Here is a 24,797-nt window from a genome sequence, read left to right as displayed (position 1 = left end):
ACAAACAAGGGTACAACAAAACGTCTAGTATGAGGTACACAGAGTTCAATTATTCCAATTTCGACTACTATATCTTTACAATTCATAAAATGCATCAACTTTAAAAAGAAACTTGGTAACATCACATATAAATGAAATATGCTCAAGGAACAGAAGAAACCTATCAACTTATGAGGATGCTTAAGTGTTCTTGAGCACTTGCCTGCAACGCAATCATGCATGCTGTCTCCGTCCAGAACACGAGACTCCTCAGTCCACCGCACCAGGGCTGTGGGGATGTTGGCCAAGGTTCCCGTGCCGCTGCTCGACACAAATGTGCCAGGATCCTGCACGAGGCGCCAACATGGCATTTTTAACGCGATAGCGTTAGAGAGCTCGTGTCGCAGAAATTCCGGTGTCGGTGTCGGCACCGTTGGTTGTGAGCGAAAAATCGTCCGTGAGCGAAAAATCGAGAAAGAAGCAAATAAAATAAAGAATAAAATCTTCGATCCCATTGAGAATCGAACCCGGGCCGTTCGCGTGGCAAGCAGGTGTCCTACCACAAAGCCACGATGTTACTTGCAGCTGCTTCAGAAAAAAACACTACATAAATGTCATGAAGTGAAGGAGTCTCCTTAACGCATTTTGTTCGGCAGGTGTCACGACAAAAACGAGCCCACTCGGCGATTTGTAGGCGCATTGGCGAGACCATCAAACTACGTCGAAAAAGGCCGGGATAGTGCAGCCATCGCCGCTAAAAACACACACGAATTTTCAAACAGCTCTAAAAATGGACAACTATGTCTATCTAGCGGAAAACATATCAAGCGAACGCTGGCTTTCTAGAAGAGGCGTTGATCAAGCAAACAGCAAACGCTAGATAATGTGCTGCCATCTGTGAGGCATTGTGAGAAATATGTCTCGACTCTTTATGGCCTCCGAGATGGCAAGCGCGCGGCGTACATCTTGGAGGCCATGCGATTCTTGTTTTAGATCGAAAACCTCTACCATTTACGCGCGTGCGCACATGTGTATCTGTGTGCGTGTGTGTGTAACAATACAGATTAATAAATATGCACTTAGTGGTTGAAGTGCGCACTAGGGGCCGGATTTCGCTATCGCGTTCAACTCTTAAAGGCGAAGCTTAAGGGTCCTCCAATTTTTCGTGTTCCAGCACCACTGGAAACAAAAATAATCAAACATCCGCATTGTGCTTGACAGGTGCTCAGCCCAAAATCGACTGGCCTGATGTGTGTATCTTCAGGAGGGAGGCAATTTAAATACTTTGAACACAATTGTTGCCATCGTAACACTAGATTCTAATCTAAGCAGGCAGATAATGTAGGCTTGTCAACTTTGAAATGCTGGAAAAATCACAGCCAGAGTTCAAAAGGAATGCCAGATATTAGTAAACCAAAATGCCTTTTATTTCGAATGAATCAAACCAAATTCAAGACTAACTTATTTAATGAGAAAGTGTTCCACTGCTTTGTTTTGTTCGCAATGAAAGCACAAGAAAGCACAGAATATCAGCTGAGTGAGTGGCACTGGGTCGATTTACTTCTGCAAAAAACGATGTGCCATGCAACTGCTGCTGCAACTACCACCAGTCATTCCACCCTGATAATCACTCTGCTATGACAGCAAGAAATAAATGGTGAAATAGCGCTTTCTCAGCCTTTTCATGCCTATGACTAAGTATTGAAGATGTTTTGTCGCTATTGAGACCGATTTGTTTCTATGCTATGAGAGCCAAGATATCTCCACCAAGTGGCAAACACACTGATTTCCATTTACCAGATACCAACAGCACCGAGCGTCAGTCATGCATTGGTCATGCAGAACACGCTGTAAACCCAATGCTTGACAGCGCTATTAACTTCACCCCATAAACACGTCGCTCGGTGGCGGTAGGCTAAAACAGTGACTTTTGTGACGCGTCCAAGGTTACATAGATCGCCAGCACATGCACAATGGATCAAGTGTAATCATCTGCTGCGCTAAGCTCGAGCACCTTGCTTTCCAAAGCAGCCAGTCACAACACGTCGGAGACACAAACCGCAACTTGCCTGTATCTCAAAAATGTCGTCGTCGGTAGCGAGTATCCGGAAGTCGCTGTTCGCAAACACCACCCTTGTCTGGGCAGTTGATGATGCGACAGGGTTGAATGTTGACGTCAGCTGAAGGATGTCCTGCGCCGTGTTGGGACCCAATAGCCTGCACAAAAGAAACAAATTAAATGCATTCAGGCAGGCTCCTGGACGACAGGGAAGTGCACTGTGCTGTGTTCAGTCCTCAACCTGGAAGCTCATTATGCAAACTTGAGTGAATAACTACTATTTGTTATGCTTGTGCAAACATCCCTTCTTTGGTTCAAAACAAAGTTAAAGCGAATGGTAATTAGTACAGAATAATTTTTAAGCGAATTCAAATCTTAGCAGTATCTGAATAGCAGCAGGGTGCGAGTTACAAGTGGTAAAATATGTGGCATATTAAATATCGCCATACTTAGTCCGTATACACCTGTATAACGCGCTTTTAAACTTTTAACGCACTTTTAAATCTTAATCGTGGCACAGGTAACATGTACACTCATCCTTGAAGTGTGGCTTTTGTGGCAGTGTGGATTTTCCCTGATTATGTAGTCTCATGGCATAGCGATCGTCGCTGAAGCAAAACCACCTTTTCAGGCGGCTTACATATGGTAAAAGTGTGTCTTGAATACTTCGAAATTTCGGAAACATTAAATTCGTGTCGAAGCAAATTTGAACACCGTAGCATTTTTTTCAAATATTGGAAGCACTCCAATATCTGCACAGGCCTACTGTATATATTACAAAGCTTTAGATTTTGTGAACCCAAAGTTTTGTGACTGCACGTGAAAGGAATGTGAAAGGAGTAGAAAACGATGAAAACTCAGAGAAAAACTGCCACAATTTGTCTTCTCAGTAAACTTTCAAGGAGATACGGCGTTTAGCTTTTGTGCATAGTGCCTTGTTTCTATTAATATGCGCATGTTTATTAAATAAAATTCACTGAGTTAGCACTTGTTCTTGTCATATGAACGTGTGCTGTATTGTACCCCACTAACTTGCAAGTGAGCCGATGTGCTTACCTCTGGAGTATAGCCGGAGGGTTGGGATGGCGGTTGGCATACACGTGCCAGGTGCCACTGCTGTTGCCGCCGTGTGCAGTGCCCTGGGTGCGGAAGCCTCGGGTGCGCCGGTGCAGCCGTGACGAGGGGCCACCCCCAGCCTGGGGGTCACCATGCCGCACCAGCAACGGGTGCGTGCTCGCCACCGTGCCCGGGGGCGGCGGAATCGACGGACCTGCCACCACCGCAGCGCGGCCAATACGGAGCGAGGAGGGAGGAGGAAAAGGGTAAGGCAGCAGGGGTGGAAAAGAAATGGGAGGGGGACGCAACAGGGTTCACTTCTGAGATCGAGTCCATGATGACAATGGCACAAGCTGGGATACCTTACCCAAGCCTCGCCCAAATGAACAGCGGCTTGGAACAAGGATAAGATGGAAGGAACGAGCTCCCCGCAGCCAGAGTGTGCTACTCTCGGGCCATTACTTTCAGAGGTACGATTGAACTGAATTATATGCTGAATCTAAAGGGCATTCCAAAAATACTAGTCTGATATATCGGTAATTCGATACGCCAGATACAGGCACCATGCAGAATGCTTCGCTGCATGGCAATTATTGCTGCTATTAACACTCTACACCAACAGAATGGCTGTGCTTTAGTGAACCTTACTAAAGCAACCTTGTCATTGTGCCGTGCAAATGAGACCCTTGCTGCGCAAGCCATCCGTACTTTTATTACATGCACTTTGCTCTTTTCTTTTCTCTATGGCATACAACTCCGTTCAGATACGATGTGTCATTCGAGAGCATTTGTCCCAACACAGTGCTGTTTCATCAGCATTGTCGACACAAAAAATTTTGATAGCCTTCAATATGTTTTGTAAAACTTCACTACTGCACATTTGTGTTCAACATCTCTTTCTGGAGGAGTTGGAACTCCTTGAAAACATGCATAAAAAATGAACCAAATCGAGTGGTGTAAAGGAAGTACTTACTGGTCGTGTCCGCACCGTTGTTACTTTCATCGGGAACAATGGGCAGCTGGTAAGTGCGGATGCCCTCGGAGCCGCCAAACATGATGGACGTACCTGGATTGTCAAAGATACCGATTCCAGTGCAATCAGTGAACAGAGGGGACACTCTATCCGGGACCTACGGATCAACACAACTCTATCAGGAACATACCTGGCTCTAAGTTATGTAGCTGGCACCGTACGCGGCAGTACAAGGCACGACCGCATCTTTCGAACCAGCTCCCAACAAGGGTGGCTTTCCCACACTACCTCAGTTGGGCCCACATGCTTGTCTCGCTGCGAGCTCAACAATGAGACTGTGGTTGCTTGCCTAGAATGTTTGTGTGTAAACTGGGCTTGCATTGCAGCATAACAAGCCGACTGTTATGGTTCTTGGCATCTTAAGGATTGTCAAGAAAACAGCTTAGAACAAGCAACTCCTGTCTAAGTAGCTCATCCTGGAGCAAAGCAGCTCGTACAACTGATCTGCTTTGCTCCTGCTAACTGCTTGTCTCCTGAATCTACAATGAAAGACAATTATTAGTGTACATCTTATATGTAATTTACAAGAGACCAAATAAATTCGGAGACAAAATACGGCTGAGGACGCTACGTTTTTCTAGTGCTTCCTTGTAGCATGCTACCACGTACAGCACGTTTACAGTGAAGTTGCAGGAAGTTGCACCCCACTGTACCTCGATACCTAAAGGTCATCTTATTTTAAAAACACGCTTCCATGATTTCTACTCAAACAATGTAGCATGCGAAGCAAAGGGAGCCCAAAATGCGTGCTCCCCTCAAAACATCATACAATGCTTGACAATTTACTCCAGCAGGAACAGCTGTCAGTCTGGCCAATTCTCCATTACGCTAATGATGCTATGTTTTGCCTGGGCTCTCGGTGTTCAACAACAACGTAAATGAAGGCCAAAACAATGCAACTGATGTGGCTGGCATTGTCAGCAGCATCAGTGGCAATGTCAAAAAGGAAAGCGTAGCATATCAAATGACTTCTTTTAAAGCACTGGCAGAATGAACTTAACACATTCATCAGACTGCAAGTTTTGCAATACACCACGCCTTATTAACGTTGAACATTTTCAGTCACGAAGGCTACTACAATTACCAGCGATGTTGCTCTGCGATTTCGTTTACTTTTGAAGCGTTGCTAATGAGACTACGAACTCTTATGATGCAAGGCAAGCCCGTCGAACATGCTCCCCCATTTCTCATGCAATGACCTCCACTAACACCAACAGCCAAGTGACGAGCTCGAAATGAAGCTAAATTTTCTTGTATGACCCTAGCAAACAAATAAACAAGGCAAACGCAATAGTTCTAATTATATCGTAATTGAAACTGCCTGTAATAATGTGCACCAAGAGCCAGTGGAACCAATCATAGTAAAGGCACGATGCGAGGAGGCAGGTGCTTACCAGATGACGGGAACACTTCCTCAAAGTGAAAGAAGAGGTTGTCATCTCGGTCCTGCATTCGAAACAGGGCTTCTTCCAGGTCCTGATACTCCTGCATTGTGAAAGCACAAGCATGAAAGATGCACAGCAGTAACACACACTCGCAACACAATGTTAGGCAAGGTAAAGAGCCGCAGACAAATTTTTATATACACAATTTTGGCCTTGTTAACATGCACATCGGCTTTCAACCAACTGTCCTGATGAGGGTCAAATAGCAGCAATGAATGTTATTGCCATTGGCCTCATAGCTTTTGACCTATTATGCTACTGACCTCGTATCGACCTCATGATTACTTATGCCAAGTAGTAGGTCTGCTGAGGAAAAGTCATAGTTCAACAGAGGCTTATTTGCACTGCATTCAGCACTGAAATTGAAATTCAACAAAAATAATAGCAATTTAAGGCTTCACTCTAGACACCACCACAATTTTTTTTAACTGCGATGCAACTAGCCGTCTGTACTCTATTCAGACTTTTTGGGAGGGCAGGCAGTGAGGCAACACTGAGCTCACCTCTTCATCTTCATCCTCGTCCTCCGCCTCCTCATCCCCTTCGTCTTCGTTTTCCTCGTCCTGCTCAACTTCATCTTCACTGCGTCCAGAGTCCGAGTTGCTTTCAGAGTCTGTCGTCTCCTGGTGCACTTCCTCAACTGCAGGCAGCGGCACAGTGAATTATTCAACAACTCCACTACTCAACCAATCACTACAAACCTTTCAACTACTCAAGTTACACAAAAGAACAATCAGTTGACAACCTTACATGAAAAACGTTATGTGAACACCAAACACACACTAGTGGCCAGTTCACTTGCAGGCTCGCAATATTTTTTACCTGTTTCTACAGCTACAAGCAAGCTCATTTATGTAAAATATAAAGCTTTGCTCATACGAAAGTCACACATTTTTGAAGAACAACAAAATGTGCGTTCTTTTTAATTAACCCAAGAAGAAGCAATTCTTATCCACAAAGCATAATAAAGCTCCTCAGATTCAATATGCTCGAAGTTCAGTTAGACAGTATCCTCCAGAAAAAGCTTAATACTAGCAGAGAATGTGGCAAGTGGGTGCTCGCTTAAACAATGGCAGCATTACTGGTATCTCACAACACCTAATAGTATTCGGTTGAGTTTCTATCGTAATTTCATCATTTCTCTGCTAAAGAAACAGACCTTGCAATTCCTTTTTCTCGCGTTTCTCAGCTTATATGTAAACAATATTTAGCGCAAAGCCACCATATGCATCTAAAATACAACATATCTGACCTGGAAGCAAGAAGTGTGTTTTGTAGAAAATAGTAATGAGTAGGGGTGTGCAAATATTCCAAATTTCGAATATTTTTCGAATATTGTTTGCTATTCGATTCGATTCGCACTGGAATTTTACTATCCAAACTATTCGAACTTCTCAAAAACAAATACAGTCAACGTCCGATTGAAAGTGACCCCTTCAGGTTTTCAATATGCTTGACCTGATTACACTCTCTTATTGCGGCAAAGCTGCCTTTAAAGCTCCGTTACGGTCGAACATTGCCAAGAGACAGTCAACGTCCAATTGGAAGTGATCCCTACATTTTCAATATGCTTCACCTCATCACACCGCGGTATTGCGGCAAAGCGGCCTTTCGAGCTCCGTTACGGTCGAACTTTGCCAAGAGACAGTCAACGTCCGATTGGAAGTGGTCCCTAGATTTTCAATATGCTTTACCTCATCACACCCCGGTATTGCGGCAAAGCTGCCTTTCAAGCTCTGCTACGGTCGCAAATGCTGGTTCCAACATGGAGATGAAAGATGTGGCAGAGGTAGGGGCTCAATTAATGCTGTTTTGAACCTGAAATTCGGGCAGGAAGTCCGAAAAATCGGAAGCCGAAGCTTTTTAGCATCCAAAATTTCAGATGTTCTTATATATCGACGTCTACGAGGCAGATATGGAACTCCGAAGTTGAAGGGAGCACACCCTTGTCTGCCACATCAGTTGGGCTTCCACAGAAGTTGAAAGAGGAGGAGAGGCTCAGCAAATGGCGTCTTTGCCTATCACATGTAACGTGTTGTCGGCAACACTTTGGGTGCACCAAATCATGTACATAAATGGAATTCGGCCACTACATTGCCTCATTCTAGATAAGACAAATATGAAACACCACCCCACCAGTGCTTCGTCAACCTAGCGAAAAGACACACTTTCATGTCGCTATCTCATAAGAATATGCTTAGGAATCCTCTCTAACTGCAATTTCGCTTTGAAGTATTCGAAAAATATTCTAGAAATATTCGAAAAATATTCGATTCGATTCGCACTCACACTTCAAAATTCGAATTCGCTTCGCACCCAAAATTTTGCTATTCGCACAGCTCTAGTAATGAGACATTAAAAAAAATAACTACAGTAGTTAAACCTTAATATAATGAAACTCTGTTTAAGAAAATCTGCAATGTAACAATTTTCATTTCCCATCTTGGCTTCACTGAAGACCGCGTACATTCTCTTCGCTCCTCGACTTAGTGAAGTAAGCCGACGCTGCAGCTTCGATTTAACCAAATCTTCGCGTGCTTTATACACACACCTAGTCTTTCTAATAAGTGGATAATTGGTAAACATAGGTAAAAAAAAACTTTTTTCAAGCAACGCATTGTGTGGAAATGTTGCTAGCAGTGCGGCGAACGGAGTGAAACGCACCGCCGTGCTATCACTTTTTCGCGGTGCGAAAGTTAACTGCACCTCTCAACTAGTTGAATGGCCTATGCCAGTGGTTCTCAAATGTGGTTTCGCGGAGACCCATTTAAATAAAAGCCACATACTTCACGCTGCATGCTGTGTTGTGACACCCCCCCCCCTTTTCTCTCGCTGCAAGGGGTCCCTCATCTATTCCACCGGTCCACAAAGGTCCCCAAAATTCATGGCTGGGAAACACTGGCCTATGCCATGCTGCAAGAGATCAGCATTTTCGATTGCAGAGGCCAGCCAGCCAGCGATTACCATTTCGAATGTGAACGTCTTTAATATGAATTTAGTCTGTGCTCTAATGGTGAGCACTCACTCACACTATGGTGTGAGTGAGTGCTCACCATTAGAGCACAGACTAAGCAGCAGAGCACAGAATAAGCATACTGAAGTGCAGCAGCCAAAGATTGCGAAGTATATTTCGCAATCTTTGGCTGCTGCACTTCAGTATGCTTATTAATGATATGCAAGACTGCCCAGAAAACTTGTCCAGGGCATTTTACTGTTGATAATATAGTAATTGTTGGGGTTCAACGTCCCAAAACCACGATATGATTACAGTCAAACCCGCTTATAACGAACACGAAAGTGTCGCGAAAAGTGGTCACTATATCAGTAGTTCGTTGTATATGGACTCGCCTTTAAAGACGGGCACTCAGCAGCCAAGCCGTTTTTTTTTTTTCTGTGCACTTTTGTTAAAGTGTTATAACAACCCCTCCAGTGACAAGCTAAGCCTTTTCGCGTTGTGAAGCGACGCCCGCTACGTGCTAACGAGTGAATTACCCGCCTTTGCAATGAACTGACACCGTTTCACTGAAGCACGGTACTGCTACATGGAGCCGATCATCCCTGGCTAGTTGCGTGCAGCACGTCGCCTACTCGGCTTGCGGAGTCGCTGCCGGGCTGCTCGCTGTATGCCATATGCACGCGTTTGTACATTCTTCGTGCCAGCTTCACTCCGGATCGTGCACGGATGCGGCGAGTAGCCTGTTTGTTCAACGCAGCGAAAACAAGCATTTTGCAAGCAACGCGCACTCTACGTCTCCGCGATGCTCTCGCGGCCCTGCACGACAATGCGCGGCGCACTTGAGTTGTCACCTAGTCAAACATGCAGTATACGCTTGCTGTCAGTGCATCGACGCTTTTCGGTGCCCGCACTGCACAACAACAGCGAGCTACTTTCGTTCCTACAAAGCGACGCGCACTTTAAAGCGATCTCGCACAACATGGCGGCGGCGAACTTCCGAACGGCAGCATGGCACGCTCGTACCGCCGTCAATCCGCACAGTGTATGGCGTACGCCACATGCGCAGCCGAGCAGATATCTACAGATGACTGTGATATAAGGTTGTCGGCTATAAGTCATAACTGCACGTTCATCGATGGCCACCACCTTGCCTTCGCTCTTTTCTGATGCTTATACGCGAAGGCATCGCCGCAATCGCGCGGAAGTCGTTATCACCGATCGACCAGTCTCTGCAGTTACCGAAAAGACGGACGACCTATTGCGGCACATTGGGGACATGGACGAGTTTAGGGACGCAGTGAACCTTTATGCGATGGAAAGTTATCGTGGTTATCACTTCTTGCATTTATGCCTTCTTGCGTTCCAAGGCATTGTTTGGTTCACCGTAGGCGGTCGTAGCTACAGAGAACGGCATCAAGAAAGGTCACCGTGCGAAAGCTGACCGCAAGGCTTCATGCTGCCTCCTTTATTTTTCCTCACTGCCATTCTGCCACTGAAGAAAAAGGCTGGAAAGTGAGTGACCTCGCTCGTAGCGTCAGAAATCTGCGTGCGGTGCTCGCCGATCAGGAATATCTTAGTCGCGAGTAAACTGGAGTGGGGCACGCGCGAGTGCGCGCCTCTCTCATGCTTTAGAAGGCCTGTTTTAACTTTTTTTCGCTTCGTATGCGCCATATTTTTACCGCGGCCGTGTCTGAAGTGTTCGTTGTAAAAGTAGGAGGCTTTGAAAAATGTTCGCTATATGTGGACGCAGCTTCAATGGTTAGCATTGGAAAATCGTAAGTGCACCCAAATATGGTCGTTATAACCGATAGATCGTTATGCATGGGATCGTTATAAGTGGTTTCGACTGTATGAGGGACGCAGCAGTGGAGAGCTCCAAAAGTTTGGGCCTTGACATGCACCTAGATTTAAGTACACGGGCCTCGAGCCATTTCGCCTCCACCGAAAATGTGGCCGCCGCAGCCGGGATTCCATACTGCAGCCTTCGGGTCAGCAGTCGAGCCCCATAACCACTAGACCACCGTGGTGGGTCATTTTACTGCTGGAACACAGCAACCTCAACTCAATAAAATTCATGATGTAATGAAGCTTTTCACTGCAAATATGGCTGTTTTATCGAGCTTTGACTGCATACACAAATTCAGAATATAAAAATATAAGCAGTGCAAGTTTTATGAAAGCTTATTAAAAAAACCGAAAGAGTCGGTAAGGGCATAGTTCTCTCACAATAAGGAGAGAAAAGAAGCAAGATCAGTCCATTGATGTTTTGACAAGAAAACTTGACAAGTCCTCCTCTTGTCGAAGATTGGTAAGAAGCACCTTGCCCTCCACACATAATTTCACATTCTTAGCCACAGTCAAGCAAACGAAATCGGAGCCACACATTAAACCACGATCAATAACACGCACCTTCCACACAAAACCTGAGCACTGATCACAAAGCCAACTGCAAACAAACCAGCAAGCAGCCTCTAATTTTCAACCGTGGCTGGTCTTAAAGACCATGGTGCTGCCTGCTTCAGAATGGCGACTACTACAAACTGGTACAATGTAAAGGGGAGACAGCCGCTCATTCATGTTGTGGTAGCTTTCAAACCAGCACAAATTATAAGGAAAGCAAAAATTTGTCTACAGTTAATTCATCGGCCGGTGAGGTCTACGACGGCTCAAAAAGCAGCTGGTATTGTATATACCCGTTCAGTTCACAGAATACAAAAATTCATGGAATTTTAGTATCCCATTAGCACAGCAGCTCAGTTGAACTCCGTGGCAGAATAGAAGACTAAAGCAGCAGTCGACTCGGCGCCAATGTTTCAAAGCTAAAACTTATAGCAGCCACCTGCAGAATGTCTTGTGTGATCAGAGATCAGGTGTCATTAGGACAGCTTGTGTGCAGACACAACCGCATAAGAAAGCACACACTCACAACTGCACACCGAAACGTGACACACACACAAAACAGAATCAGGAAAATGAAGCCCTATTTGCAAAGGGGCTGCAAAGAAGAGAAAGCAGAGAAAGCAAAACTTATCAGAGGATGGGACAGACAGCAGAAGCAGCAAAACAAGAGGGGATGAAGGAGTAAACGCAGGAAGATAAGGGAGTGCCACCTCCAGAAGAACAAGGTGACAACAAGGTGTTGGACACTCACTATCACGCTGCGAGATCATCTGTGAGTCATGTTCCTCTTGGGCCTCAACTCTGAGTGTTAGCTCGCCCCGACCCGTCAGGTCACTCTCTGAAAACCGGACACCCCACTGTTGACCCAACCAACGACAGACTCCGCTCGCACGAAACGGGCGCAAGCGAGGTGTGGGACACACGAGGCACCAGAAGGTGATGGCAAAAGTCGCGTTTCCTAACTGACAAGTCGACAGAAGACCTCGCGCAAGCTTCTTGAAGCAGCCCGACGGAAGGCCGTCTTTTCGTTGTGTGTACTCAACAGAGATGAATTCCGCCTCAGCCTAACTTTTGATGACGCCCTTTGTTTGTGTGACTGTTCTTGCCAAGCATGTAAATTGCAAGTGTGAAGGTGTCTCATCAAAAAGCTTGCATCACACCATTTTAGGTGTAACGTCTCGCTATAAAATGTAGTGGTAGCAGTCTTTCTGTACCAACGATACTACCGCAAAATCCCGAGCAAGCGCCCCCCTCCCTTGTTCAGGAGATTTGAAATATGTGCCAATGAACAAGCAAGCCCCCTCGCCCCTCCTTCCCCCCACTTTCACTTTTTCAATTACTAGGCTAATAACAGTGAATGCATGTTTATTCAATAAAGCATTTCACTGAAAGCACGGGTATGCAGTCTTTATTCTTAGAGGCACACGCGCCGCCATCTTGAGCTTAGATCGGCGACAGAGCAAGGGCCCCCCTCCAAATCTTGTCGGATTATATTTCACGGCATGGGGCGCGCATGCTCGGGATTTTACGGTACTTCATTACCACTTGCTACTACTGTACACCGATGAATAAAAAACACCATGTATTAAGCACTGCTTGATTTGACACTGTCAGAAGTTTTAGCCTAAACTAAAGTAATAGCTTAGCGACAACGAACAGGAACAATCTATTCCTAACTAATCTTCCTCATAGACACCTCCAGTCAAACCTCAAGCAAAACTCTTTCACATTAAAGCCCCTCCATCCACGATCCTGCCAACAAGGTTAGATACTACCAAACTGTCCAGATCCTCTGCACTCCTCTTGGCCAAGTCTCTCAATTTTTGGTATTACGCAGAATCAGGTTAGTACAAATATTCGAGCACTTCGAATATTCAAATGAATATTACAGTATTCAAATTCACTTCGACATGAATTTAAATTATTTGAAATTTCGAAGTATTCGAAATGAACAAATAGGTGTAATTAGTTTGCATGTAACCCCCAGTAAAGGTGGTTTCACTGCAGAGGAGGGGTGCTATACCATGAATACACCTATCCAGGGGAAATCCGCACTGCTACGAAGCCCCACTTCAAAGTTAGGTTAACATATTACCCTCACATCGATTCATCGTTTTTTAAGTTTAAAACCGGCTTTTATGCTCTAAGTATATTAAATTATAAAATGTAATGTCTTTTACAGGTTATCACTTGCATTCTACCGAAAGTCAAATTCTGATACTATTCGAAGTTGCTTTCACATCCCTTTGAACAAAAAAGAATGACATTTGCACATGCCTAGTTTAAATTTTAAGAAAATATTGTGCAGGTTCGCTGCATTATGACAAATTATATACTATCGAATTCGATTCGAAATTATTCGACCCAAATCACAATTCGCTACGAATTCGCTCCAAACATAAAATTTACTATTCGCACAAGCCCACACAGAATGTACGTCATCTCTGGTACAGGTTTTCCAAGCAGAATACATGCCTTCTGCCGTCTGCTACTGTCACACAGAAATATGAGTGATCAACAGCAGCAAAAAACTGAACTTATAAGAAGCTGGACTGGTGCGAGGAAAAAATTAAGTAACAGCCACACACACCAAGGGTTGGCGCTGCTCAGCAGTGTCCACGTGGATAGAGGGCCTTTACTAACACAATCGAGACCTCTCCAGTAAAAGAAGCTGCTACGTCCTGCTAGCCACCTGCGTCGCGACTTTAACCGTGCGAAGAAATCAAGCTACCACATTCAATAGAATCAGAAAGCAAGTCTCATGAACTTCGATACACGGTGCAAAGAAGCAGGACAACAAGGCTGTGCGAAGACAGAATGACGAGACGAACATTGAATGAGAAAAGCAACAGGCACTGCCACTGCAGAACTGACAAGGACATTCACGAGCAGCATTCATTGCAACACTCCACAAACATTGCAACAACGAACAGGACCTCAGGAGTAGACATTCATAGCTGCATGCGGCCAGTGAAAGTGCTCATGTTCTGGGGGTTGCTTTACTCCACATAAATCACGTGACAGGAGTGAGCCACTGTGTGCTTATATGCTGGTGCCATGAACGGCGAATGAGAAAACAAGATGCACTCTGGAACATCCACTTCTGGAAGTCCAGTGGGTTTCATGCTGTGTAAATAGGCTTTCCAGATGTTCTTGCAAAGATTCACCTAACCACCTGATTAATTTCGTGAATACACTAAATATTTTGTAATCACCTGTACTTACATTCACCAACCCTCATCCACATTCACACCTACGTAGCGCTTGCACTTGGATGTACTTGCGCTTTCTCAGCTTCATGGTCATCCACTATGCCGCACACACACAAACACTCATGTGTGAAGCCAGTCCAAGAACAAGTTCAAGTGCTCATGGATGAGCCCGCCGAATTATGGCGGTGCATCTCACAGGTGGAAGGCTACCCGTTTGGCATTGAAGCTTGGCCCAGAAGTTGGTAAGGATTGCTCTAATGCACTCTGGTTCACATGACAAAGATCATAAGACAAGCCATGGAGCCTGGCATAAGTTTCACTTTGTTTGCCTACATGGCAAGATGAACTTTAAAAGGACACTAAAGAGAAACAATGAATTGCTTTAGATTGATAAAGTGTGCTTGGAGAACTCTTGTGTAGTTTATTTCACCACCATAGGTTCATTATTAGAGGAGAAAACCAAGTTCAAAGTTTCATTTTTAAATTTCGCGCCGTACTTTGTAATTCGTGACGTAAAAAGTTTCGAAGAGCATTCAACGTATTCTGGCGCCAGTGGCTCGACGAAATTTCCATAAACTCGTTATGTCAAGTCTCTGGCCCCCTCAGAGGACAATGTACTTCGATTTAACCGATTAGGAACTACATAGCCCCAAGCAGGCGCCGTCAAAAATATGTGACGTCGCGGCAAATTGTGCGGGAATTCCAAGGTGGCGTCGCCACCTGTATTTTCTTTTTGCGCGTTTTCTCGCTTATTAAGAGTCTTCTTGCAGAAAGCGTGGTGTTTTTGGTATCGTGGAAGACTACTTTACTAATGCGAGAAAAATCGTTTTGCTCTTTAGTGTCCCTTTAACTACTCGGAGTGGCTCCTCAAGAAGTACCTTCTGCATCGGCATTATTCTATATGTACAGGGGGAATGGAAAGAAATCCGAATGGCGTGGCATGCCGTTTTCATCACGCTCTGACCTTGGTGGCAATAAAAGTATGCTAGATAGTTCTTGATTGTATCATGGACGACTCTAGTGGCTTTTTATCACCATCCAGGCTACAACCGCTTGAAAATAAATGCGAAACAGCAGAGAACGTAGATGTCCCCCGTTTGTGTTTCTTTACATCCCCACTGTACATAATTCAGCACTTGAATTTGACACTGTATCTGACAACTATCTTAGATTACTACTCAAAACTATCCGGCACACATCGAAGTTTAAATTTTGCCAGCAGCGCAACTATTGAGCCTGTCCAAAGACCATTGCAACAACATGCCGAGTTCAAAGGAACCATGGAAAAAGTCACTAGCATCTGAGAAAAGCCCAACAATGTGACCAGTGCAAGACAAAGCCTCATGAAAGAATGCTGGGACCACTGGAGGCAATTCTGCACTAGCATAATGATGCTATGTGATCGGGACAGAGAAAAGATGAGACAACAGATCAGGCAGATAAGCGGCAACATAATGACAAGCAAATAATGCCACAGGCACACAGGGTGCGACACAAGAAGCCTTGCAGGAACACGGGTACATCGCATGACTTGGGTGAGAGCTACACGCTGCCGCGTAATTCAATTTTTTATGCTCAAACCAAGTTCACCTACGTTGCCTCAATCAATGCTGATGTATAGTGTGAGCAGTAAGGAAGTTGGCAAGTTCGACCTATTTCCCAAGGCCAGTTCATAAGTTCGACGGACAAAAGCATCAGGTCCATGGTCTGCTCGGTTGGTTGCCCACGTAAGATTTCACGTTGGTAACTGCAACCAGTGTCTTTCGGTAATTTTATAATCTTTAGAACCTGAATGGCCAACAGCCCTAGACACGATAACTGTAGCTGCAAAGAAATGTTTGCCCATGTTTTCTGCGCGTGTCCCCCATTTCAGTGCATCCAGAAAAAAGCTTTCGAGTGCATTAAACAGACTTGACAACTGCCCTTTGTCAAAGGAAAGGATCTCGGGACACTAACCGATACCGTCCTCAGCACAGAAGGTGTCAAAAGCGTTGTTGTGCTTTTTGAAAAGTACTGGTCTTGGAAACTAGACTTTAAGCAGTGTCGTATTCTCCCTTATTTTTTTATATCTTCTGTCAGACTCGACGATATACTTGACGATCCACAACCACGTTCACTACACAACCTTTATTCACCGCGCCACATATCCAACATGTCCGACCTCCGTCTCGTACCCCCTCCCTGCTCTTCCCGTATTCCCGCGCGCCCCCTCGCTGCTCACCCGACACTCGCGCCATCTTGTTCCTCCGCCATCAACCACACAGCCTCCGAGACCTGCACCCAACACACGCGCACTCCTCACTCCCCTATCTCTCACACTTCTTTACACTCTTTTTTATTCCCCTACCTCCTTACCCCGTGTAAGGTAGCCAGACGGTCTGAGAACTGGCAAACCTCACCTTCTCTCCATCCGTCCCTTCCTCCTACTCAAATTTTTAAATGGGGGTGTAAACTGCTGGCCTTTAAAGACACTCAAATAGCTGAGGCACGACACTTTGCACTCCCAATTTTTGTATTATCATATGGAATGCTGATACTGCTCAGACTTGACCACAATCAAAAAGCCGCTGAGATGGGCAACCTCAAAGCTATGCATCGATGCAAGGTAAAAATTCACTCACTGGTGCGGCGAGGGTTTTTTTTTTTTTTTACTCCTGCATATTACACACCATTAATGGCACGTTCACACTGAGACATTCGGCGGCGCGAGCGCGCAGAATACGCTTCGGCGGCAGCGAGATCCGCCGGAAAAGCCCTTTCCGCACCGATCGGTTAAGGGCCGATTTTTGTGGCAGCTGCCGCCGAATTCCTTCACCGCGAACCAATCGGAACGCAAGTCGAACATTCGAAAAATGGTGGCATGCTTGTGATATCGCAGTCGTCGAAGCCTGTAGCGACAGCAAGTCTTTTGTAATCATCCTGTAATTCTCGACAACTGCCAAGTGTTGTCGCGATTAGCATCTTTGCAATACACCATCGCGATCTTGCAGAACGGGTAGCATCATCTCGGCTCGACCAAGCTTCTCGCGTCTTGCAAATTAGGGCGAACCAACCACAACTGCTTGCGTCGTTTCTTGTTCGGCGAATGCATGTTTCTCCTCGTTGGACATCGCCAGAAGGTTGCTTTCCAGCAGGCCAAGCAGTTTGACGACCCTACTCCTGTTTATGCGCTTCGCCGTAACGAAACGCGAACACAACGCAGAGCGCGTCGATGCCAGCGTTCCTTTACGCGAAGAAACAATGACAACTAGGCTTCGGCGGTGTAGTTGGTAAGTAGTGTGAACAATGTGAAATTTCGGCGGCATGAAAATTCCAGTCGCTGCGGCCGGCGGATTCCCCAGTGTGAATGAGCCGTTACAATGCAACAAAGATGAAGTCAACCATTCAAATGCAGCACTGTTCTGATTTGCCATCAAGAAAACGAAAAACGTGACACAAGGAGTCGTAGTTAAAACACCCCATGGATACAGCCTTGCAAGACCTCTTTGCTGGGTTGTCTTTTTCTTTGCACATCAAGATGACAAATAAGTTCAGTTCATTTCCTAATGATAATGACCTGACAAGTGTAAGCCGTTCTACCCAGATGTGGGGCCCTCAGACAAGCGCACAAGACAAGAGAACACACAAAGGGGGGCAAGCTCGAGCAAGCATTTTGGCAAGCAGCGGTGCAAGACAGTAAAGGCAGAGGCGGGAGCCAAGCAGAGAGAGAGGGAGGGGGGGGGGGGGAGTGAGCAAGATGCAAGGTTCTTTCATATTCACCAAGGACGGGCGCATTTTCGGAGTCCCTGTCCAGCAGGGCGTCCACAATGCCAACCAGGTCGACGCCATCAGCCTCATTCTGCAAAGCACACACGAAACGGCACGTTGGTCAACAGTATGAAGAAACTGCACTCTGCTTTGAAAACAGACTAAACACACACCGACACAGAAGACTCTAGACTCGGCAGATTAGTGCTCCTGCCTTAGACACACACTTAAATCTGAGTGCTGGCGAATATGCCTCAATGTTATTAAGGCGAAAGCCTTAGATGAGTCACCAAACGTGAAAATTGACCAGTGTCCCGCGTCGGTGGACTCAACACGAGTGATGCAAAAAATCATCATCACACGATGACGTCACCATATGACATATGTCACAAACTGCCAAAATTTGTGACGTTACATGGTGTCATCACATGACATCACTGCTTGGTCAAAGGTGGGTCAATCACGGAGGCAGTGCAAAACCACGTTAGGTGCGGAAAGCTTTCGATGGGTGGCGGGGCAGGATCAATACATCGACTAAGAAACAGAAGATGGCTTTCGCCTTCAAGTCATCTTAGGTGAATGCATAAGGGACCCTGTGAATTTTCCTGCTACCGTATATTACAGTAAAAGCTCGTTAATTTGACTCTCGTTAATTCGGAAAATCAGTTAATTCAGACACGTCATCTGGTCCCTGTAAATACACGCATCACTCCGTGAGACTGGGCGCTCGTTATTTCGGACAGATTTGACCGCAAATCTGATAATTCGGCGACTTTCGGGCTGCTGGCGAGGCTAGAAAACGAAAAAACAATTCGGAACAAAAGTGAAGCTCAAACACAGCATCGCCACGGACATCAATTGTCGACTTGGCTTGACTTGAGACTGGTTGAACGCCTTTTCTTCGGTGCCATTTTATTGCTTTGTTCCCGTTGGTGTGCTGCATCGTTGAACGTCGTTTTATCGAGGAACGATTCAGTACGGCTCCTTTAGCTTGATTGTTGCTGGTGCTTTTGTGCTGACTTTTCGTGTGAACGCACTTTCCGCCGATGGCAACGCCGGCGACGCGGCCCAAGTACGAGGCCAAGGACTTCATCACCAAAGTGGAAATTTTGCGCGCCCTGAAAAATGGGCTCTGCCGACAAGAAGTTGCTCCTGTGCCATGACGTCGGCAAACAATACGACGCGAGTCTCCTGAGCGCAGTTAGCATTCTTGCGTATGTGTGGCAGAACACGCCTGCGCACGCCATTGCCGACTGTTTCAGGCACAGTGGCTTTGTTGTACCCGACTCCAGCGATGCCGAAGTGTCGCCGGACGACGGTGCCGATGATGGGCAGGATTGCGGAAGTGTTATGCCTGATGCAGTGACACTAGAAGATTTTATCGGCATTGATGATGGCGTTGCCACTGCCGGCTGTCTGACTGATAAGCAAATCGTCAAGTGATGCATGACAACGAATCCGAGAACGAAGAGCCTGAAGAGGAGCAGCCACAACATGAGCCACACGGGCCCCCTCGCACTGTGAAGGAAGTCGCAGAGGTCCTCGTCGTCCTTGAAGAATTTTGTTTTGGCACTGCAGGCAGCATGCGAGCTGCTGAGCACCTTGAAGGGCTCAGAAAAATTGTCCGCGCGAACTTCTGCTCGAAAACAGACACGCATCCGCGATTACTTTGTAAAGTAAAGGTATGTTGAAAAAACTCTTGCATTTATTGTGTTTATTTTGACCATTCGATAATTCGGACATTCGGTTAATTTGGACATTTTTTCCGGTCCCTAGAAATCAGAATTAACGAGCTTTTACTGTATAAGTCAATTACAAGTCGACATTTTTTTCGTAAAGTGACCTTCCAAAGTTTGGGGATCGACCTGTAATCGGAGTTGACCTATACGCGGAATCGTAAAGTCGACTTATCTGTGAGGTCCGACAAAAGGTCATCGTCCTCGGATTCCCTGTTATTCGACGCATCGATAACATCAGCCGCAGAGGCCACGGAGAAGCGGCAACTGTTATCTCCCAAAGCGCGCGCCGCTTCCGGAGCCGGATATTTTTGCAATCTGCCACAACGATCGCAAAACTATAGCAATACCACACGAGGCGTAACTACGGAGCGCTTTTAAAAATCACTGCCGCGTGGCATTAATGCGAACTGCTTGGGAAACATGGTCTCGAAAGCAGCATTTCAAACCTTTGACAGAGGGCAAACGATGCTTTATGAAAAAAAAGAGGAATTTATCTTGCGATGCGCCCTGCAGTTTTGTTTTCATACAATAGAAACAATTTGTTGACAAACCATCGGCGTTCCACAGAAAAGCTGGCAGCGCCATGTGGGCTGGCAACACTTAGTGGGGAACTAAACCACATGACCAGTCACATACGCCCACAAACGCCTTTGCGTTTTTTTTACACTCACACATGTTCGCCATTTCTGCATTTCGCTTCGCTTGCGAGCAGGGGTGTGCGTGATTTGCGACGATGCCCAATGGACGCCAGGATGCCACCATTACGCAGGCAACAGTACAGTGTTGCTTTTAAGCGGCAAGCAATCCTCTACGCAGAGTCGGAAGGCAACATTGCAGCAGAGCGCAAGTTCGGAAAAGTGCTTGAGGGAATGGTGAAAATAAAGGACCAAGATGTTCGCATGTGCTGCTACACGCCGTTCCTTTCGCGGACCGAAGTCTCGACGATACCCTGCCGTTGAGGAGGCGGTTCGAGATTGGGTTCACGACCAGAGAAGCAAGAGCCTGAGTGTTTGCTACGATATTAAAGCAAAAGCACGTACTGTCGCAAAGGATATGTGCATCCCGCAAACAGAGTTCAAAGTATCCGAGAAATGGGTCACAAACTTCATGAAACAAAACAGCCCGAGCCTAAGACGACGCACAACTGCATGCCAAAGGTTGCCCGAAGCCTACAAAGAAAAACGGTGCATGTTTCTTCGCTACGTGAGTGACCTGAAGGCAAAGCATTCATTCCTGCTGGGTCAAATCGGCAACGCCGACCAGACTCCGGTACGGTTTGACATGCCTAGCAAGAGGACAATGTCTGGAAAAGGGGAGCGCCAGGTTCGCCTGCTGACAACGGGCAACACGCACAACTATTTCACTGTTATGTTGTGCTATATGGCCAACGGGCACAAGCTACTCCCATTTCTTCTGTTCAAAGGGAAAATGATGCCAAAGAAAGAAAAGTTTCCACTGAAAGTTATGTGGGTGAACGAAAAGAGTTTTTTTTAACGACGAAACTGGCCTTGAATGGTTTCGTTTTGTGTGGTGCAGGTGCCCGGGAGCACTGCTGAAGCCCCGCAGCATGCTCATCCTGGACTCCTTCCGCGGCCACACCCCAGATCAAGTGAAGAAAGCGGTAGCAGACTCTGGATGTGAGCTGGTCATTATTCCGGATGGACTGACACCTATTCTCCAGCCACTCGCCGTGGCGCTCAATAAGCCATTCAAAGACTGCATGCGTGCATTCTACAATGTCTCAAGAGATGACGAGTCGTAAGCAATGTTTCACATGCAAATAAATGTTTCTTTGCATCACTCCCTCTTCTGAAAAACTTATTGGTGAGCTTTGACCGCAGCATGAGGCTGTGTTCACGATCAACTTTTTTTTTTTTTTTTTTGCCTAGAAGGGGTTGCAAGTTGGGAGGTCGACTTATAATCAGAGTCTGCTTATAATTGGCAACATACGATAGTTATTACTGTCCCCTCGTATGACTAGCCATGACCAACGAACAAGAATGACAAGTTGCTACCATCCAATCATCTACATATCCTTACTACATACTGGCTAATCTGTGCCCTCCTTGACAAGTACGTGCACCACGCCAATTGGACAGCCCACATTGGTATTTTTACTAGCTAGCACCACACTAAAGCTGTGTGCTGCCAAAGGCAGCAAGTTCACAATGGCATTGCAAGTGCTGCTTACCAGAACGGTGCCACTTTCACTGCAGACAACCACCGCTTCCTCGGGGACTGCATGGGCTGCACAAAGAATGAACATGTTTACGAGCTTGAAAATCACCGCATCAGAGGCGAGAAAAGCTGAAAGCACGTTGTCTCCTCCATTTATGCACAGCAGAAGAGCTGAATCCACAAAAAACACCACCACTGTAAGTAACCCCTAAGTATGTTTTCCAGTACATACAAATTCCCAATTTGCAGGTTCACGGTACAGATAGTTGAAGACACCATGTTTAATTCATATGCTTGTCTTTTTCTGAGTGATAGAATGGTGTTTTTCTTATGTGTCTCCCTTTTTTTTTTATTGTCACAATAGTTCTACTACAGCAGATTCCAATGTTATGAACAGCCCATAGCAACAATGGAGCAAACAATAATAATTATTGGGGTTTTACGTCCCAAAACCTCTATACGATTATGAGAGATGCCGCAGTGGACAGCTCCAGAAATTTCAACCAACAGGGCTTCTTTAACATGCACTTAAATCTAAGTACACGGGCCTCAATCACTTTTGCCTCCATCGGAAATGTGGCCGCCGCGGCTGGGATTCGATCCTGCGACCTGCGGGTGAGCAGTCAACCACCATAACCACTAGACCACCGTGGCGGGTAATGGAGCAAACACCCAGTCTGTATTTTTTGTCCGTCTCACGCATGTCTAGCTCAAATGCCTTTACGAATGAAGACTGAAGTAAGTCACAATAAACAACACTGCCAGCTTATGTGTAAATGGAATGTTGAAAGTTACCTTTTCGTCATGTACACCCTCATTCCCCCTCCCTATCAACTCATGCTTCTCCCCTTAGGATCTGCAAATTGCACTGTTTCGTCAGAGAACACAATTCCAGAATTCCTAAAGGATTAGGAAGGCTGAAAGGGGGGGAAGGGGGAGAAGGGAGAAAAAGAAACTGCATCTGACCACCACTCACATTCACTGTCGGTGTTGTCGTCCACCGTAACATCCCCATAGGCATTTGTGGCCTCAGATGAACTCATCTCGGCATTTCGACCCCCAACAGCTGCAAGTAAAAATAAAGAGAGAAAGGGGAGAGGGGAGAATGAAAGCTTCACCACATATCCACTACTTCCACGAATCTGGACTCCCAGAAAAAGGTGCTGCCCAAGATCTTCGAGGGCGTACAGTGCCAGCAGTAATTAAAAGGGACAAAGAAAGACGCAAACAGTGCCGTTCAACCTCAAAGATTCCACAGCTTAACGGGAGACATGGCACTTTAAAAAGCTTTTTAAAAATTATTGATCGATTTTGATAGAACTTGCAGTTTTAAGAACATTTGTGTGCCGATTTCAAATATGCAATTGTTTTTCTTCTACGATAAGTAGTTTCCAAGATATCCCAGACACCTACTTCTTTGTTTAAGGCCTAATTAGCTAATTAACCGCAACCTGCACAGCCATGGACAATCCATAGAATACAATGAGAATGTTTGTAGTGTGTCGTAAAGTATAAATAATTGCGTTAGGCCATTTCCAAGCAGAGTTGTGAGCTGTTGCACCTGATTTAAAAAATGCCCTCATTAATACTCAAAACAGAACCTTCAATTGGAACATTTTCTCATGTAAGTAATAGCCCAAAATTTACCTTACAACACATCGCATCTATTTATCTTAGAAGCAAAAAAGAAATAATGATAACCCAGGTAGAACAAAAGATACTGATCCTCCATCACAGGAAGAGCATGAAAAACTGGTTGCCGTTCGCCCTCAATTGAAAGGGCAGGGTGGATGGTTTTGGTTTTTTAAAGTGAGATATGGAGAGAAGACGATGGTACGCAGCAGTGAAAACTTGTAACTAGGGCCACAATGATGTCCGGAACGTGAAGTGATGGTCAGCAAAAACCAGATCTTTTGGTTGACTTTCGGTCCCTAAGTGCCACGTCACCCCTTAAAATGCTTCTTGGCAAGTAAAGAATCAACTTCCTAAACACATGTCAGCATCATTCGCTTTTATAAAGGTTTTACACAAACCCGACAAATCGGACCATTGATACTACTATTCGTTTCGACTTTGCTAACAACAGGAAAAAAAAAATTAGATTTTCCCGCTAGTCTACCATCGGCACCCCAAGACGTTGACTCACGCTCTAGAGGTGGCGGCCCGTCATCGCCATCTCGGTGCTCCTCGTCACCGACTCGTGCATGTGCTTCCTCTTCGTCTTCCCGCCCCTCGTCGTGAGAGGCCAGCAGCATGGGTGTGCGGGAGGATCCACCGGCTCCGCTCCCCGGCCCACCGGCTCCACCCGCCCCGGCCCCTCCGCTCTGCGAAGAACCCGTCCCCTTTCGCCCGCCGCGGGGGTGCCCGCTTCCGGGGGCAGCCTGTGAGGGCAGATTGACTATGCGCGAGAGTGTCTCCAGAGGTTTCAGGGCAGAGTTGACTGTGGCAGCCATGTGCGGTGAAGAGAGGTCCAGGTTGTGCGGAATGCGTGCCAGGTCCGTCAGCAGGCCTCGGCGCAGCAGCACCCGTACCTGAAAGATGGGAAGGAGGTCAAGACACGTTGTACAAGACATTTTTGCAGCTAGAGCATTTCTAACACCACATTCTTGCAATAAAAACTTTAAAAAAGAAGTACTAGTTTGTGTAACACAGTTATATTACAGAAACAGGAACACTGTAGGTTACATGTATTTTTCTTAAAAGTTCTGTGAAAAAGTAATCTCTTTTCTAAAACAGTGATTTATAGTGCAATCCAAGTTATGTAGCAAATACAACAGTGAATATGGCCTATCCTGTTCTAAAGCCACCATTCACAATTTAAGAATGTGGTATGCCTTATTACTAGAGCTGTGCGAATAGCAAAATTTTGGGTGCGAAGCGAATTCGAATAAAGATTGAGTGCGAATCGAATCGAATAATTTCGAATAATTTTCGAATATTTCTCAAACATTTTTCGAATAATTCGAAGTGCAATTACAGAAAAAGTTGCAGAG

General features: G+C 45.8%; 1 protein-coding gene across 1 annotated transcript in view; it reads right to left on the bottom strand.

The window, feature by feature from the left end:
• Window positions 1-24,797, bottom strand: part of LOC119372094 (E3 ubiquitin-protein ligase HUWE1-like) — a 172,264-nt gene that overhangs the window by 39,829 nt on the left and 107,638 nt on the right. Inside the window, 11 exon segments of the mRNA XM_049420112.1 lie at window positions 203-326; window positions 2,049-2,196; window positions 3,095-3,308; window positions 4,068-4,160; window positions 5,522-5,612; window positions 6,076-6,212; window positions 11,680-11,766; window positions 17,900-17,978; window positions 21,818-21,873; window positions 22,781-22,870; window positions 23,951-24,335. Of these exon segments, the coding sequence (XP_049276069.1) occupies window positions 203-326; window positions 2,049-2,196; window positions 3,095-3,308; window positions 4,068-4,160; window positions 5,522-5,612; window positions 6,076-6,212; window positions 11,680-11,766; window positions 17,900-17,978; window positions 21,818-21,873; window positions 22,781-22,870; window positions 23,951-24,335 (1,504 nt within the window).

This window comes from Rhipicephalus sanguineus, chromosome 10 (assembly GCF_013339695.2).
Source record: "Rhipicephalus sanguineus isolate Rsan-2018 chromosome 10, BIME_Rsan_1.4, whole genome shotgun sequence".
Classification (NCBI taxonomy): domain Eukaryota; kingdom Metazoa; phylum Arthropoda; class Arachnida; order Ixodida; family Ixodidae; genus Rhipicephalus; species Rhipicephalus sanguineus.
This window is presented reverse-complemented; position numbering and strand designations above follow the sequence as displayed.